Source organism: Danio rerio, chromosome 14 (assembly GCF_049306965.1).
Source record: "Danio rerio strain Tuebingen ecotype United States chromosome 14, GRCz12tu, whole genome shotgun sequence".
Lineage (NCBI taxonomy): Eukaryota > Metazoa > Chordata > Actinopteri > Cypriniformes > Danionidae > Danio > Danio rerio.
Window position 1 is genome coordinate 41,408,128 of NC_133189.1, and position 18,315 is coordinate 41,426,442.

The 18,315-nt window shown below is 33.9% G+C and overlaps 1 protein-coding gene across 4 annotated transcripts in view; it reads right to left on the bottom strand.

Moving 5' to 3' along the window:
- The window catches only part of rnf130 (ring finger protein 130), a 78,102-nt gene that overhangs the window by 8,906 nt on the left and 50,881 nt on the right, over positions 1–18,315 (bottom strand). For all 4 annotated transcript variants that reach the window (XM_073921431.1, XM_073921432.1, XM_009291118.5 and 1 more), the window contains 3 exon segments: positions 15,071–15,153; positions 4,579–4,675; positions 2,668–2,872 (listed from right to left, as the gene is read on the bottom strand). In XM_073921431.1, coding sequence (XP_073777532.1) covers positions 2,668–2,872; positions 4,579–4,675; positions 15,071–15,153 — 385 coding nt within the window.

Here is an 18,315-nt window from a genome sequence, read left to right on the forward strand (position 1 = left end):
ATAGACAGACCGACAGATAGACCAACACACAGATAGATAGATAGATAGATAGATAGATAGATAGATAGATAGATAGATAGATAGATAGATAGATAGGTAGGTAGGTAGGTAGGTAGGTAGGTAGGTAGGTAGGTAGGTAGGTAGGTAGGTAGGTAGGTAGGTAGGTAGGTAGATAGATAGATAGATAGATAGATAGATAGATAGATAGATAGATAGATAGATAGATAGATAGATAGATAGATAGATAGATAGATAGATAGATAGATAGATAGATAGATAGATAGATAGATAGATAGATAGATAGATAGATAGATAGATAGATAGATAGATAGATATAGACAGACAGACAATACAGACAGACAGACAGACAGACAGACAGAGATTGACAGACCGACAGATAGACCAACACATAGATAGATAGATAGATAGATAGATAGATAGATAGATAGATAGATAGATAGATAGATAGATAGATAGATAGATAGATAGATAGATAGATAGATAGATAGATAGATAGAGTAAACATAGACAGACAGACAGACACAGATAGATAGATATAGACAGAAATAAAAAATGAATAATTACGAAGCTCAACTACATGCTACATCTTTTGTTTTAGACATTATTTAGAATATAGTTCACACGAACATACAAATTCATGCCATCATTTACTCACCCTAACACAACAAGATATTTTGAAAAATGCTGAAAACCTGTAACCATTGGCTTCCATATTTATTAGTATTTGGGGTTTTTCTTTTCTCGATATCAATGGTAACAGGTTTCCAGCATTTTTCACAATATTATTTTGTGTGAAAGCTTTCATAAAGGTTTGAGTGAGATAATATTGTCATTACATTTAAAATTTACATTGTGCGTAAACATCTAATGAACATCAGATGTGTCATCATTCGTATTAGCATGTACCTACCCATCATGTTACCACTTGTGCCTGCCATCTTAATGATTTGTGGTTTAAATACTGTACAGTATGTTTTAGCAACTCTTATCTCTATTACATAATGTTGCTGTTTTTAGTTTATTTTGTTCATATACATTTTTATTTAAATGTTCATATACATTTATCTGCTTAACTATGTTTGTATTTTTCTGGCTAATTCTGGTTCCTTTGCAGCAATGTTAATTAATGTACCTTGTCCCTGCAAACAAACAAACATACAAACAAACAAACAAACAAACAAAATAAAGAATTGTCTACCACTAGCCCAAAAATTTCATTATCAGCATTATAACCTGTAATTTAATTATCCTCACTCCTTAATAAAATTTTTATATGCAACATTCAAAACATAAAACTATTAAACAACTAAAATAAAAAAGCACACAGAAAGCAAAAAAACAGGTAATTCAAAAAAACAACTTACACAACATAGTAAATTTATTTTATGTATGAGAAGAGTCACCACAGATTGCATTGTGACGCAGTGACTTGAGTAGTGTAATGCGAAAGAGGTATTGCAGTAAAGGGCAGGACACACTGCGGTCGAGCAGACACCTGCTCACGTCACTGAGCTCAGCTTCAGCAGCACACAGATGTCCTGAACTACAGGTGGAGCAGTGCAGTCAGTGTGCTAAAGTCAGGAAAGCTCACACTCCTCTGGGGAGGAAATGAAGGAGAAGGTGGAAATAAAAGCGACGGGAACAAACTTAAAGGGGAAGTGTGCTTTTTATATTTCTGTCTCACATTAGATTAAAATTAAAATCACTTGACTGACAGTTGAAGTAAAAATAACTAGCCCTCCTGTGAATATTTTTTCTCTTTATATATTTCCCAAATGATGTTTAACAGAGCAGTGACATTTTCACAGTATTTCATATAATATTTTTTCTTCTGAAGAAAGTCAATTTTTCTTTTATTTCGGCTAGAATAAAAGCAGATTTAAATTTTTTAAAACTATTTTAAGGTCAGTAATATCAGCTCCTTTAAGCAATATTTGTTCAATTATCAACAGATCAAACTATCATTATAGAATGAGTTGCCTAGTTACTCTAACTTGCCTAATTAACCTAGTTATGCCTTTAAATAGCTAATTAAGCTGAATACTAATATCTTGACAATTATCTAGTGAAATATTATTTATTGTCATCATGGCAAAAATAAAAGGAATCAGATCAAATCTTTAGAAATGAGTTATTTAAGCTATTATGTTTAGAAATGGGTTGAAAAAAATCCTCCTACAGAAATTGGGGAAAAATTAATACTTCGAGAGGGACTTCAACTGTATGTATGTATGTATGTATATATATATATATATAATCGTTTAGCGATTAGTGTAAAAATAAATTCATTTATAATTTAGTTGAGTAATTCTGTTTAGGGACGCTGAAATGACACACTTCAACTTTAAGAAAGTCCAGACAGGTGTTGCCATTTTGGGCGGATTTACGCCTGATTAGTTGATTACTAAGTCAAATTCTCAAAACATGTGTAGGCTAACAAATAAAATCATACAGATCTCCATCTAAGCAGTCCTCATGACATTATCAAACACACACCCTCTGCAGAGTCAAGAATGTTGACGTTGTCACAGGCAAACCTTATTTTTTGATACCTGAACCTGGTGTGCATTGTCTCCAATTTTTGGCCTGGAAATCATCAACCCAATCTGGCAACACTGTTCTGCTAAGACAGAATAGGACTCTTACTGGTGACAGCGATGTTAATCTCTCCGGAGCGAGGAATGAGCTCTTCGTCGGAGGGAAGCTGGGAGGAACTGGAGTGGCGCAGAGGCTCCAGACTGATGCTGGTCTCTGAGGACAGGTCCACTAGTGCTGTCCTCTGGCTGGAGGTCTGACTGCGGGACATCCGATCCATGTCGAACGCCATGTTGTCCACGCATGGCAGGTTGGGCTGCAAGTACATTAACGTGTTAGTCAAACTGAATTGATACGAATTTTTTTTAAATAACTTAGATTGCATTTTCTATTCAAACACCCATAAAGATCTTACTCCTAAAGAACTAATATTTACCTACATCTTTTAACTGTTTTTTAACATGATCACAGCAAAAGATTAGATCTGACTTTAACCCTGATTAAGATTTTAAGACCAAGTAAAGACAATTATAATAAATAATTTGAAGGAAGCACAGAAGCACCAATATGTTCTCTAAATGCTAATGCATAAAGAGCATATAATGGGTAGGCCTATCGCACAACACATGGACATGACCCCAATAATTTGAGGTGATGCAATATATATTGCCCATACATAAAATAAAATTCTAGCAACATTTTAGCTGATTCTGCAGCATCTCTATATCTATAGGGGATGTCAGTGCCAGTGTGGTTAAAAAAAATACTATAGTATTTACTTATAGTATATTTTCATGTAGGTCTCTGACAACTGAAAATAGATCTGGTAGCAGCTATTGCAGCCTCTGTTACCTTTCACCTTGCACTTTTTTATTAACATTTAGTAATATTTATTTAGGAAATGCGCTTTCACATTCTGATTCCGTTGCCTATTCATTAAATTGTTAAAGTGACTATAATTAAATAAAATATTCTTAAGAATAAAATATTATGTGTTCTTTGGAAAAGTGCATTGTAATGATATTATATTGTCATTCCGGCATTATATAATAAGTGGCATACAATAGTCTTAAAATGACAATAATATTGTTTATTGCAATACATTTTGGTGCAATATATCGTACAACAAAAAATAGATACCATGACAGGTCTAATGAGTTGTATTTTCAAAGTTCATTTCAAAGTTTTAAACTTGTTAACTTTGGTTATTTGGTTTAATTGCTTAATCACACTAAACAAAAAAGATATAAAACAAACATAAATATTTGTTTTCAGACAGAAAAATTGCATGACATTACCAATGTGACCACCAGAGGGAGCAACTGGCTCATATATTCTCCACACTGATGCAAAACATCATTACACTGCAATTTTTCTTAGCTTATTACATTGTGTTGGGTACAAAAACCTAGATTGAGTTTTCTTTGGGGGGTACAAGTTTGAAAAAAACTGCAGGAATTGATGTTATTTTCAAGAGCATACATCCTGATAAATTCATTAATACAACAAATCAAATAACAGTCTTATAATGTCAAAACATGCTGCCCTCTGAGATCAACGAGACTGTTTTTGTACTAAATTTAACTGTGAACATTCATTAGTTGCACTTTGGAGAAAACTGTTCCCAGAAGATAGCGTAGGCATACAGTAAATGACAAAACCTCCCTTTAGGGACACCTGGGATATCCTCAATGGTATAAAAAGAAAAATGAAGTATATAACGTGCGTTTAATGACATGTATACATGTATGACCTAGATGTATTCTATTAAAATGGTATATGAAGACGTGTCTTGTGTCCTTATAATTCAAAATGCTTATATACTGTATAATTTTAAACAGGGTCTTTTCACATTCAGAATTAGACACAGTTTTCCTGTGAGAGTTGGATTCAGTAGCAGAGTTGGGATAGGGCCAAATAATAAGTGTTTTTTACTGTATAAAATACATTATGCCTATAGGGAGAGACCTCGTAAACCCCCAATACCAATGTGAGTATGTGTGTGTGTGTGTGTGTCCTCACCATAACCCCCAGTGCTTTAAGGATGTTGAGTTTACACATTGGACAGGTGCAGTGCTCATTTAGCCATGGATCCACACACATTTTATGAAAGACGTGCCTGAAAACAAAGAGAAAAATATTAGAAACCACCTCTGCATGTTGTAATAATCTGTTGACTCAATATATATTTGTGTTAGGCATTTGATTGCAACAACAGCATGAATAATCAAAATCTAATCTCTCCAACAATAATGCAAGACCCTGGAATGAAGCCTCAGATATCACCATAACTCTTTGCAGCGATGATGAATATTTGAAAGTGCTCTAAGAACACTGGTGCAGGAAGGACATTACATGTAGAAGCGCATTACACATTTATATTATAACCAGAGAGAGGAGAGAGAGAGACAGATTAAAAGCAAGAAGCTGCTGGACTTCAAAAGGAGCAACATGAGCTTTCACAGAGAGCTTTTGAGTGGCTTCTCCTCCTCCTGACATCCGGCTGCTGCACAATCAGAGCTGTGTTTACTGCAGGAAAGACCCAGAGCTCTTGACAGCGGAAACCCTCTTCTTGAGGGAGATTCTCTGCACAAGACTGCCATTGAGGCTCAGGGTGGAGACAAGGCAGCCATTGTGGATCTGAAGATGCTGAGGATTCTTTATCGCAGCAGCATTAAACTAATATCTAGTCATATATCTTAAATCTTCTAGTCTTATTTTTTTTTTCTTGAAAAGTTTCAGCTCAAAATATCCATCTGATCATTTATTATAGTCTTTAGAATCTGTCCATTTTGGTGTCGGAATACACGCAAAGTTTTGATGCAAAAACCTCTAAGTGCCGTCTGAAATTTATAATGAAAATGAGGATTTTTCTCAGCCTTTTATGTTTATGTTGAGTTATTTCACTTTAAAGACCATGAACAGAACTTATTTTTGCCATAAAAGTAAACATTTCTGAACCTAATACGAAATATCATCACTAGCCAAAAATACCAATTAAGTTTATTTGATGTATTTGTGCTGGGTTTTTTTTTTTCAAGCTCTCACACAAATTCCGTTTGCAGTACACACACACACACACACACACACACACACACACACACACACACACACACACACACACACACACACACACACACACACACACACACATTAGCGTTTATGCATATTATGCGGCCGTGGTAATTATAGCAGTTAAGAGTTACATAGCGATTTTACTTTCTTTACGACAAACGACAAAGGCTCAGTTTTAAAAACGCTTTAAACTTATAAAACTTATAAAAATCACAGAGAGTTCTAGCAAATATTTTAATCCCATGCAGTTTCTTTGGGAACAAAAATGTTCTGTAGACATGTATATATGTTATTATAGTAACATGGCGCCTGCCAATTAATTCCGTGGGCGGGGAAAACCGCACTCCTACGTCACGTTGTGGTGGGCCTCAAAATCAATGTCAGAAAATAAAAAAGAGACTTGATGTGTTTACATCACTCATTACATCATATGACTGTGGACTCACTATACATACACACAGTTTTGTCCATACAGTTTTCAAAAGTTGATTTTCACTATAGGTGCACTTTAATATGTTTTGTTCTGGTAACATTTCATCCAAATTTCCAATCAAAACATAGTCATTTACAGCGTTTCCTCTAAAACAATTGGCCACAACACATTAGTTTTGACAGATTTTTTAAATTTAGTCGTAAGATAAAAATGTTAAAATCTGAAAAGAAGAATGCTGTAAAAGCTATTAGTTGACTTTACTTAAAAAAGTAAGTAAACCATTGTCTTAAAATGAGCTGAAATATAAATTATTTGTATGAAAAATTATAAAAATTAATTTGTTGTTCATTCATTTTCCTTCTGCATCATTCATTCATTCATTAATTTTCTTTCTGCATCGTTCATTCATTCATTTTCTTTTCAGCTTAGTCCCTTTATTAATCAGGGATCGCCACAGCAGAACCGCCAACTTATCCAGCATATTTTTTCCGCAGCGGATGCCCTTCCAGCTGCAACCCATCACTGGGAAACATCCAAACACACCTATAGTGCATGTCTTTGGACTTTGAGGGAAACTGGAGCACCTGGAGCAAACCCACATGAACACGGAGAGAACATGCAAACTCCACACAGAAATGCCAACTGACCCAGCCTGGACTCGAACCAGCAACCTTCTTGCTGTGAGGTGACAGTGCTAACCACTGAGCCACCATTTCACAGAATTTGTTTTTAAGTAACCAGATTTACCTTTTTTTCACATAAAGAAACTAACCACTTTTTACAGTGAAGAAGAAAAAACTAACATGCATTTAGGTAATACATTAATTATACATATAGGTACTATAATAATTATATTAATTATTTATATGAAATATCGTACTCACAAATTTAACATAGGAAAAAATGCATTATTGAATGATAAATGCATATAGAAATAACAAAAAATCATTAAAATGTAGAATTTGTTAAAATAAATAATGTTTAATTTGTTACACTAACTGAATGGTGATATTTTTAATAAGACCTCAATTTATAATCGAGTAATCTGTAGTCATGGGAATTTATCTTGTCTTATATGTTGATTTTTTCCTACTTTTGTTCTTTGTTTACTCTTAAAGTGCCAGTAGATGTTGGCTTGCATTTTATGAACCACCAAGTACCCTAGTATCAGCTAAAATCTTCAGGTGAATACAATTCAGGTGACTACTATCCTTTTAAACAGCAGCTTTTAATATTGATAATACATTTTTCTTAAGCAGCAAATCAGTATATTAAAAAAAGTAACAGCTACCTTTCATTTGTATTGTTTTTGATTAAATAAACTGTGTGAGCAAATATGACATCAAACCCGAAAGCAATCAGACTTTGAACTGCATTCACCCCAGCACCACAAACAGCAAAAGTGGGCTCAAGAGGACATGCTACAGATTTTAACCCCCTAACATTTGTGTACGAGTTATATGACAATTACATGTGCTCCTACAGGGATACAAGGTGTTTTAAAAATGATCTACATGCAACGAGCATGAGTGTTCATAGAATACAGCAGCAGTAATGCATTTAAGAGAGGTTATCCAAGGATGTCAAATAATGCTAAGTGCCTCTGACACACAGTGATTTATTGGTGCTGAGAGAACGAATGCTTCTGAACTGATCCTGCACTGACAGACTTCAACATTGCTTGCTTGGATGATGAACATGCAAACAAGGGTCACATGAATTAATGATGAAGCTGTGCTTTACAACACAAAAGATGCTCAAGAGATGGATGCCTTCAAACTAAGACAGACCAGCTGTGGGCCCAATTTTTTATGTACTGCATTATTTTAGTTACCTAACAAATGCATTGTTATATACACACTTCTATCCACCATACTACAAAACAGTCGAGCATGTCCATAAAGGGAAGTGCACGCACCTAAGAAAGTTACAGGAGAAAGAGCGAAGCTAATGCACTGGGACGTAAATTGAATGGCCACGGCTAGGTCAAGTATGCTGCCATTACTTGGGCTATGAGTTATTGATTGTGGCTGGAGATGCTTATGCTTAAGAGAGCAGAGATACTCACCTTAAGATGAGATAGCCTTAAGTTGAGATGCCAACTTGTCTCATACAGTATATACTACCATTTATATAAGATTGGGGTTAGTAAGATGTTTAAAAAGTAGTCACTTACTGTATGCTCAATGCATTTATTAGATCAAAAATACATTTAAAACTATGGTGTTTTGGTACTGAAAAAACCTTGCAGAAAATATGGTAATATCAAATCATTTTTGATAGAAATCTTCTGTAGTTAATTTCTTCTGTATTTCTAACTGAAAGCAATGACATTTTGTCATTATATGTATTGACACATTTGTGTATTATGATTTGATATCACTATCAGACATTTACCCAGCAGGCACAGAACATTATAAGATGTTAATATTAGGTTAGATTTAGGTTGTGATGTCTGGTGACCCAAATTCAATGTCTATCCAGCATCAAAGGAGAACGTTATTTTAACGTCCAACAATGACGTCAAATGATGTTGACATTTGGTTGATTTTAGGTTGTGTTGAAAAGTGACCAAAATTCAAAGTCGAGCCATCCTAAACCAACGTCATATTAACGTCAAATACTGACACTTATTCATCAGATATGGCAACTAAAATTCAATGACTCCCTATTTTAATTATCAGTCAAATGCCAAGGATAACAGTTTAAAGGTAAAACCCTGTCATTAGTTATGTTTCCATCCAAAAATGCAAATGAACTTTTAAGCACAAAACTGGAATATTGCATAAAAGACGTGTGAATAAAGCAACGTTTCCATCAAACGATTCAAAGCCAACAAAATCTTCACTTCCAGATAAACTGGTGCCAAATATCAACAGTAAAAACGGATATTGCTACAGTAGGAGAAGCTCAGTGAATCTTTTCTTCATTTACTAAATGATTTGCACTTCAGAAGGCAATCCTGAGACGCAGTGAACGTGCGGTGGCATTTAAAAGCGTGAGACGCGGAGCACAGATGCTATTGATTCTGGAGGTCATTATGGTTATAGTAACACTAATACTGAAATGATTATGGTGTTTTAGAATGACCAAAACAACATTTCAGATGTTTTACAATGTGCTCAGCCTGCTGATTTATCCATTCACACAGATTTTTATCATCACATGATCTTGACTTTAATCACATGACTTTTTTAATGCGCATACTGGAATTTGTTCTGTAAAAGTGTTTCCATCATAGTTTATGAGCATCTTTTATCAAATAAAAAGTTTAGCCTACTTAGTTATGCGCATACGTTTCTTTAACCTGCATATTGAAAATGTATGCATATCTTGACATTTCCATCAACTGTTTTTTATGCCCATTTCAATAGGTGGATAAAATGTAGCTATTCTCTGCAAATGTAGCTATTAATCTGCAAGATCACCAAACTGCCTGTGCCCACTGGCCTAGAAATATATGTGTAACATTGTTAACCTATGAATAAAACTGAAGGAACTGATGTAATAATGGTTATAAAATCTTTTTTTCTGTCTTTTTTTCTTTTTTGTTTTGTTTGCTCTTTCCTTTCTTTTCTGTCTGTATAATTGTTGTTGCTTTTTGTATTGTTCTGTGTTGCTTTAAGGTCAAAATAAAAGTATGATATAAAAAAAATGCAATGTCTGACAGATGTGTATAGTGGTAATGTCCACACAACGTCAAGTTGTAACATCATTAGATGTTGATATTTGGTTGATTTTAGGTTAGACGTTGGACAATAACATCCGGCTGACGTTGGGTTCTGACATCAGTCCGATTTTCATTTCCAAGCAAAATGCAATATCCCCACGACATTGGGGTACAACGTCAATTTGATGTCACGTTGATGTCCTGTGCCTGCTGTATATATAAATATTCATTCAAATACTTTAACTAGATTTCTTTAATGGGTTAATGGTCAAAACGGCTATTTTAGGGTCTCTCTCGAGTCACTTTTATAAGTAACAAAATGCATTACATAGCTACTTTTTAAGAAATGCAGTTTGTTATTTATTTGGGAAATTTTAGCTGGACTTTAGATTGAAATATGTTACTTTAAAAAAAAATCACAACAGAAAAGGCTTAAAATCTGATCGAACAGGTAATTTTTTTGCTCAATAGTCCAATTTCATGTTGGATGAAAAAAACCTGTTTCAGCAGTCTAGCAGTTTATTCATATACGCATGCTTGGCCTATGATCTCAGCTGCTGATGAGAAATCTGGCAAAACATAGAATCTCATGTAAAATGTAGCAGGTTTACTGATTTGCATGTAAAAACATAAAAACTAGTCCCTGAAATAATCTGATTTTTGATAGTGCTCTACTTATTTTGTGTAAATGCATTCAGTGTGGGTAGAGTAATGTTTAAAACCAGTAAAACATTGGTCAAGTACATTTTAAATATTTACTATATACTTAAATTATACCCACAACAGAGAAAACTATAATGAACTTCCCTTCATTTTATAATAGGAATTTAGTTCTTATATTATAAAAATCAACTTGAAAATTGGATTTCATATGATCTTGGTAATCCAGAACGGTCACCCAACCCTCCCTCATTATGACTAAGAGCTTCAGACTGGTTTGTTTGCTGGATGCCAGCAGCCGTCTGAGGCAGAAGCTCATGAGTGTGTTATTTGATCTGACTGGAATAAAGCAGTGATTCAGCCGTATGAAGAGAACAATGCAATTAACCAGGCTCTGGATTAGCATTTCACCACTGCTGTACATGAGGAAAGACACAGAGATGGAAATGATAGAGAGTCAGCGGGTGTGGATGAAAAGAGAATAATGTTAATGCAAGGTAATGTACGGTAGAAGATATGACCGATACTGAACTGAAAGGGGTGGTCCAGAATGTAATTTTAAGGCTTGGTTGTGTTTATAAGATGCAAAGCAATGTATGCTCATGTTTCACTAGAAGGAAATCACATTATTTTTTTTATATATATATTTCACTTTGATTGTACACAGCTACTCAGCTAACATGAAAACGACTGATATATTTCCCAGTTCCTCTGGAAGGCCTGCCCTCAAGTGACTCTGATTAGTCATCGTCAAAATGTACTGTGATTCGCGGATCGTCTCCACGTCACACCTGTAAAAGCAAGCGCTTTTCTGCTGTGTAAACAATCAGTCAACCTCATGCCTGCTCTCTAAAATAAAATCTGACAAGTGTCTGTAACGAATGGAAATGGGGTGCGGCTCCTTTAAGAGAGATCTTCTTTGAGTGTGTGTGAATGTGTGAACTTTCTCTAACAAGCGCATGTGCGCGGGACTTTCTTTTTCTTTGATGCTTGGATTAAGTTATTTTCTGTAATATATCGTGACAGCAGAATAAAGCACACGATTTGGGATGCAATCTGTGTGAGCCTTGATTTAATTTTCTGCTGCTCCAACAATTAGGTGAGCTATCAAGTATTTTTTTTTTTAACTCAACGCGTTACACGACGCCTTTCACGTGTATCCGGAGTATGCAGGTGTAAGTAATATGAATCATCCACATATCTTTTGCGACTTCATTATCTGAGATGTAAAACGCATGGAAAAGCTGCCTAAAGAGAATCAATGCAAAGTCGGTGTTTATAGCAGTTCGACTGATAAATATGAATTTGTAGCTAAATCGTTTGAGGTGCAAAACACCATTATTCATTGTTTACATTGTTGCTACAGCATACCGTTAACGCTAGACACTGTACATGTCACGATCAATTTTAACAAATAAAAACACTTACAGGTTGTTGCTCACAGCTTCTGCTTTGAGGAGAATTTAACCGAATCCAGCACTGAACTGGAAGAGATTCTGGAAGCTGTGTCAAATCATGCCTGCTATGTATTTTATAGTGCTCTGGAACATAATTAATATTGAACTGTAAGCACTTCTGTCTTTGTGTCGTGTCCTTTGGAAGCCCAAATACAGAAACAGACGAAGCTCTGTGGAAACCAATCAGCACAGGCTAGGTCATCGGACCAATCAGCGTAGATTAGCCTCACACAAAGGAGGGGGTTTGGGAAAAAAAATTAATCGCTGAACGAATCATACAGCCGTTGTTGGGATAATTAGGTAAGAATAAATGCGTATTATAAGACAATGAAAGAGTTTTTTTGACTTTGCATACATATCAGCCTGATTTACCCCTATCACTGCTATAACGTTACAGCGCCTCTGACCACGGCCCTTAGCTGCGCAGTGTGTGTGTGTGTGCGTGCGGTAAAAGTATCTTTGTGATCTCACAAGGGCCGAAGTATTTTTTGTAGTTTCGATATTCATTCATTTTAGGCTTTGCTAAGCTAGCTCTGTAAAAACCAGGGTCTCCCTATGCATTGAACTTTGAGCATTTTACATTCAGAGATGTTGTTTATGTTCACACAGCTACATTACACATCAAGTTTCAAATATGATCTCGTAGTGGACCACCCCTTTAAAGAAATAGCTCATTTACTAGTGCTGTAAAACCACCTTAGCACCAAATGTGACAGGAGATAATAAGCAGAATATGATGAAGCTATTTCATGCATACATATATATAACTAAATGCAAGTATATATAAAAAATATATAAATAAAATCTGATTTTTCTTTTTTTCATAAGAAACACATTTATTGCAAGCAAAGGCAAAAAATTACACATCTGCCAAAAAGTCAAACGATGAAAGCAGAACAATTATCGAATAACAAAACAATAATACTAAATTTCCATTCAGACCTGTATCTACACAAGCAGTTATGTGAGTATGTACAGTATTCGTGTTTGGTGTAAGGTGATCCACAAAATTAGCATTCAGACTTCCAGCTGTGTGACCAGGTCAAACTCGGCAGATGGTGTCTGAAACTGTAGGAAAGGGAATGTTTGTGTTTTTGTGTGCACACTGTATGTCACATCCCTTTAATACACACTGCATGAGAAGTGTGTGTTTCTGTGTAAGTATATACGCGAGTCTGTGTTTGTGTGTCGGCTGCCTAGAGGTCACTGGAAGCTGAGCTGCTAAAAATAAGCAGATTTGCTCTGACAGGGACAGTGATTCACAACCACAGCAGTGCCATATTTCCTCAACAAACTCACATCTCACAACAAGCAAGTGACCCCTGATCTCCTTTTCTCTCCGAATGTCATTTCACAATTATTTAAAGTCTGGGGTGAAAACCAAATTGCACTGGCTGATGAAAAATGATTTAGACAGATGACAAAATAAGACAGAAATCTTCATCATTATGACCATACAGTATATATACAGTATACAGTTGAAGAAAAGTATTCACCCTCCTGTGAACTTATTTCTTTTTTCTTTTATTTCTTTTTTTAATTCTTTTAATTTTTTAATGACATTTTAAGGTCAATATTATTAGCCCCCTTAAGCAATGTTTTATTTTTTCCATAGTCTATAGAACAACCCATTGTGACACAAAAACTTACCTAACTATAGGTATACCCTTACTCATCTAGTTAACCTAACCAATGTAATTAAGCCTTTTAATGTCACTTTAAGCTGAATACTAGTGCCTTGAAAATGTATTTTATCTTTGCCATAATGACAGTAAATAATATTTTATTAGATACTTTTAAGACACTTCTGTACAGCTTTAAGTCATATTTAAATGCTTAACTAGGTTAACTAAGTTAACTTGGCAGGTTAGGGTAATTAGGCAAGTTATTGTATAATGATGGTTTGCTCTGTAGACTATCGAAAAAATAGCTTAAATGGGGCTAATAATTTTGACCTTAAAACGGGTTTTAAAATTTTTTATTAAGTTTCTAAAAGCACATTTTTAATGTTTAGGCATTGTTTATTGGCTACACATCCAGGTCATAAATACCACACAACATGGCTAATAAATAATATGTGGTTTACACTCATTATAAATTATATATATATATATATATATATATATATATATATATATATACATATATATATATATATATATATATATATATATATATATATATATATACATATATATACATATTTATACGTTTGTTAAAACTGACGTGATTCACGGCATCTGTTCAATACAGCTCAATAAAACTGCACAGCGAGTAAGTCACCTGACATTAAGCAAGTGGTGCAAGCAGCCAAAAACAATTGGATTTGTTTGTAGAAAAGGTCTTTTGTACAATCCACTGATGTGGTTACACAGTTATAAAGTTATTCAGTTAACGGTATATATTCTGTAAGTACTGTATACCTTTAATATATATACATACACACTGACTTGCTCGGATTAGGACTTTTGAAGCTGCGCTTTGGTGGATTTGCTCCAGTGTTAAAACTTTCAGCAGTGAAATTTAAACCACACTTAACTAAACAAAACTGAACTTCAACTCTGAAATCTGGACTTTACTAGAACTATGTTAAGCTACTTTGACACAATCTATACTGTAAAAAGAAGCATATAAATAAACATGGATTGAATTGAATAGATCCGTATACATAATAATATGATTTTAAAGGAAGAGTTTACTGCAAAATCACATCAGCATTTACTTATTATATTTATTTTTTTATTTTTAATATTTATTTTATTTTAAAATGAATTATTACGAATATAAAATACTACTGTTATTACTATTATGTTGTTTGCCTGGATGTACTTTATTTAATAGATATGTGTTTAAGTAATTTAATACTTATGTGAGGTTCATATTTTTTTTTATAAAGGTCTGATAATTTCTCCCAAATGTCATTTAATAATATTATTTATACATTTATAAAAGACAGACAGACAGACAGACAGACAGACAGACAGACAGACAGACAGACAGACAGACAGACAGACAGACAGACAGACAGACAGACAGACAGACAGACAGACAGACAGACAGATAGATAGATAGATAGATAGATAGATAGATAGATAGATAGATAGATAGATAGATAGATAGATAGATAGATAGATAGATAGATTAAAAATAATAGAAAGTAAAAAATAGACTATTTAAATAAAAAAAAAAAAACATTTGCAGACACACATGTGCACTTACTTGCAAGGGAGGATGCGGACCACATCATTTAGCTGATAACCTTCAATACACACCGCACAATGATTAAAATCTGGCTCTGTTTCCTGCAAAACATGTACAAGACAAGATATAAACATAAGCCTTTATTTATGAGTCAAAATGTAGCTAAAAAGTGAAAGTGTCAACATTAGAAGCAGCATAAGGAATCATTAGGCCAGATTTAGTGCTACAGTATTTGCCAGTCAAATAAGAACAGCACAATGTCACACAGCAGGAGCAAGCAAACCAGGCAATTTTAACAGATGCTAAAATGCAATAAATGACCATTGCACACAATCTAAACAAATCATCATTTGTACAAAAAAAGTGAAGCACAGCTGCATTTTTGTGCAATGCTACTCAAAACAGCAACTGATTATGTCAAAATCCTGCTGCTCATCATTTGTTGGATGGGCTCTGCTAAAATCATCAAATGAATTAAAATAAAATAAAATAAAATAAAAAAAATTAAATGTAAAAACTAAAATTACAAAATAATAAAATAAAATTTGATTAAAATTACATTAAATTACAAAAATTAAAATAAACACATAAATGATAATATTAATAATAATAATAATAATAAATTAAATTAAAAAAATAAAAAATAATAACAAAATAAAATGTCATTAAATTACAAAAATTGTAAATAAATACATAAATAAAATATAATAATAATAATAATAATAATATTTAATAAAAAATAAAAACAAAAATAAAATGTAAAAAAATAATAACAAAACAAAATAAAAAAATCAGTTTCCCTCCATTCAATATGACTTCAATATATATATATATATATATATATATATATATATATATATTTTTTTTTTTACATTTCATAATTAATGCAATTACAATCGGAAAAAAATAAATATAACACAAAATCACTTTTAATTTAACTCTCTCTAGGACATTTGGATCCTCTCTTACACTGTATCTTGATTTCAGCATCACTGGTCCATTATTATTAAATATGTATGCTGGCCTTACAACACAGATCTGTGAGAAATGAGAATAACGCAGGTGTGAAATTCTCTTTAAACTCCTGCCAATACTCTCTGAGTACCTGCATTCGCTATATATTGATCTGACCTCTTGACCTCCTCCTTGCATTCATGTCGCCCAACTACTCTAAAGTGCACCATTTGAGCTTCAGATAAAACACTCATACAGTTGATGGGAAAGTGAAGCGAGCTTCTTCAAATACGCAAGACTGAAATGACCTTTATAGTTAAAACAGCAAAATATATTGTGAATAAACCTGTATGTATATACGAAACAATGACTGGTTGAGCCAGGCATGCATATCATGTTACATAATTCACATAATGTAGGATACAATCAAATGAAATGTCTAGCATGGCATAATGCACATTGTTAATACTTTAACAATACACTTTTTTTTACAATTTTTTTTTACTTAAAAATCAATTGCATAGGAGCATATTGTGCATAGTGGACTTTCCATTATACAGTAAGCTATTTCAGCTAGCATGTTATTTTAAACACACAGCTCCTGTGACAAGTGAATACCTGTATGCTATTTAAAGTAGTGACATAAATAAAATGGAGTAATATGCCCTACATCTACAAACTGAAAACAAATCGCAAGCCTCACTGTATAAACAGTGTATTTTTTTAAAGATGGGTGAGAAAAAGTCAAAGTAATAGCATATAAATACAGTATGTCAAAACAAAATTATACAAAATATTTATAATATTACACATTTTCCTGCCTGGTTTGTGGGTTGGTTGGGCTTTTAGTAATAAATAGGGTCTATACATACAATCATTGTGGAACGAAGTGGTTGCGTGTCACATTTCTGCAAATGAAATAGGTCATCTGGGGTTTCAATGCGAACATGTCCATACTTTGCATTGTACACATAATGAATACATCATTCCTATTATTAGATGACTGCATGTCATTCTGACCATTCCAAGTGTATTTTGTGTCAAATAATTCCAAATGCTCACAGACCCCATGGAGAAAACATTCAAACATTCCATCAGTGCAGTTCAAGAAATTCATGTCAACTGCCAGGCAAAAAGCTGCTGAAGTAACAGTGTCTCTATCTAGTTATTTCAGGGTGGCTGAGCAGAGAGAGCGATCGTTCGGCAGATTTAGTGGATACGAAGTGTCAAAGATGCTGTATTTCTCTGGCTCTGCTTTCAGCCCATGTCATTTGAATGACCCATGAGGTCAGCGTGAAGCCATTCTTGACACCCCCTAGGAAACATTGCCTGCTTGTAGAAGTTACTAGTGATTATCAAGCTTTTTTTAACTAATAAGCAATTAAATAAATAAAACTGAATGAAAATATAGAAATAAAAGCTCATACAAAATATTGATAAACTGTAAAACAAAATATTAATTAACTGTAAATCAATATACACTCACCGGCCACTTTATTAGGTACACCTGTCCAACTAATTGTTAATGCAAATTTCTAATCAGCCAATCACATGGCAGCAACTTAATGCATTTAGGCATGTAGACATGGTCAAGGCGATCTGCTGCAGTTCAAACCAAACATTAAAATGGGAAAGAAAGGTAATTTAAGTGACTGTGAACGCAGCATGGTCGTTGGTGCCAGACAGGCTGGTCTGAATATTTCAGAAACTGCTAATCTACTGGGATTTTCACGCACAACTATCTCAAAGGTTTACAGAGAATGGTCGGAAAAAGAGAAAATATTCAGTGAGCAGCAGTTCTATGGGTGCAAGTGCCTTGTTGATACCAGAGGTCAGAGGAGAATGGGCATACTGGTTTGAGCCGATATAAAGGCAGCAGTAACTTAAATAACCACTCGTTACAACTGAGGTATGCAGAAGAGCAACTCTGAACGCACAACACGTCCAACCTTGAGGCGGATGGGCTACAGCAGCAGAAGACCACACTGGGTGCCACTCCTGTCAGCTAAAAACAGTAAACTGAGGCTACAAATCACACTGGCTTACCAAAATTGGACAATAGAAGATTGGAAAAATGCTGCCGGATCTAAACAGTCTCGATTTCTACTGTGACATTTAGATGGTAGGGTCAGAATTAGTAAACTGTACCTAATAAAGTGGACAGTGAATTATATATATATATATATATATATATATATATATATATATATATATATATATATATATATATATATATATATATATATATATATATATATAATAAAAAAACAGACTTGAATTGTAACTTCATCAGCAAAACATTAAAACAT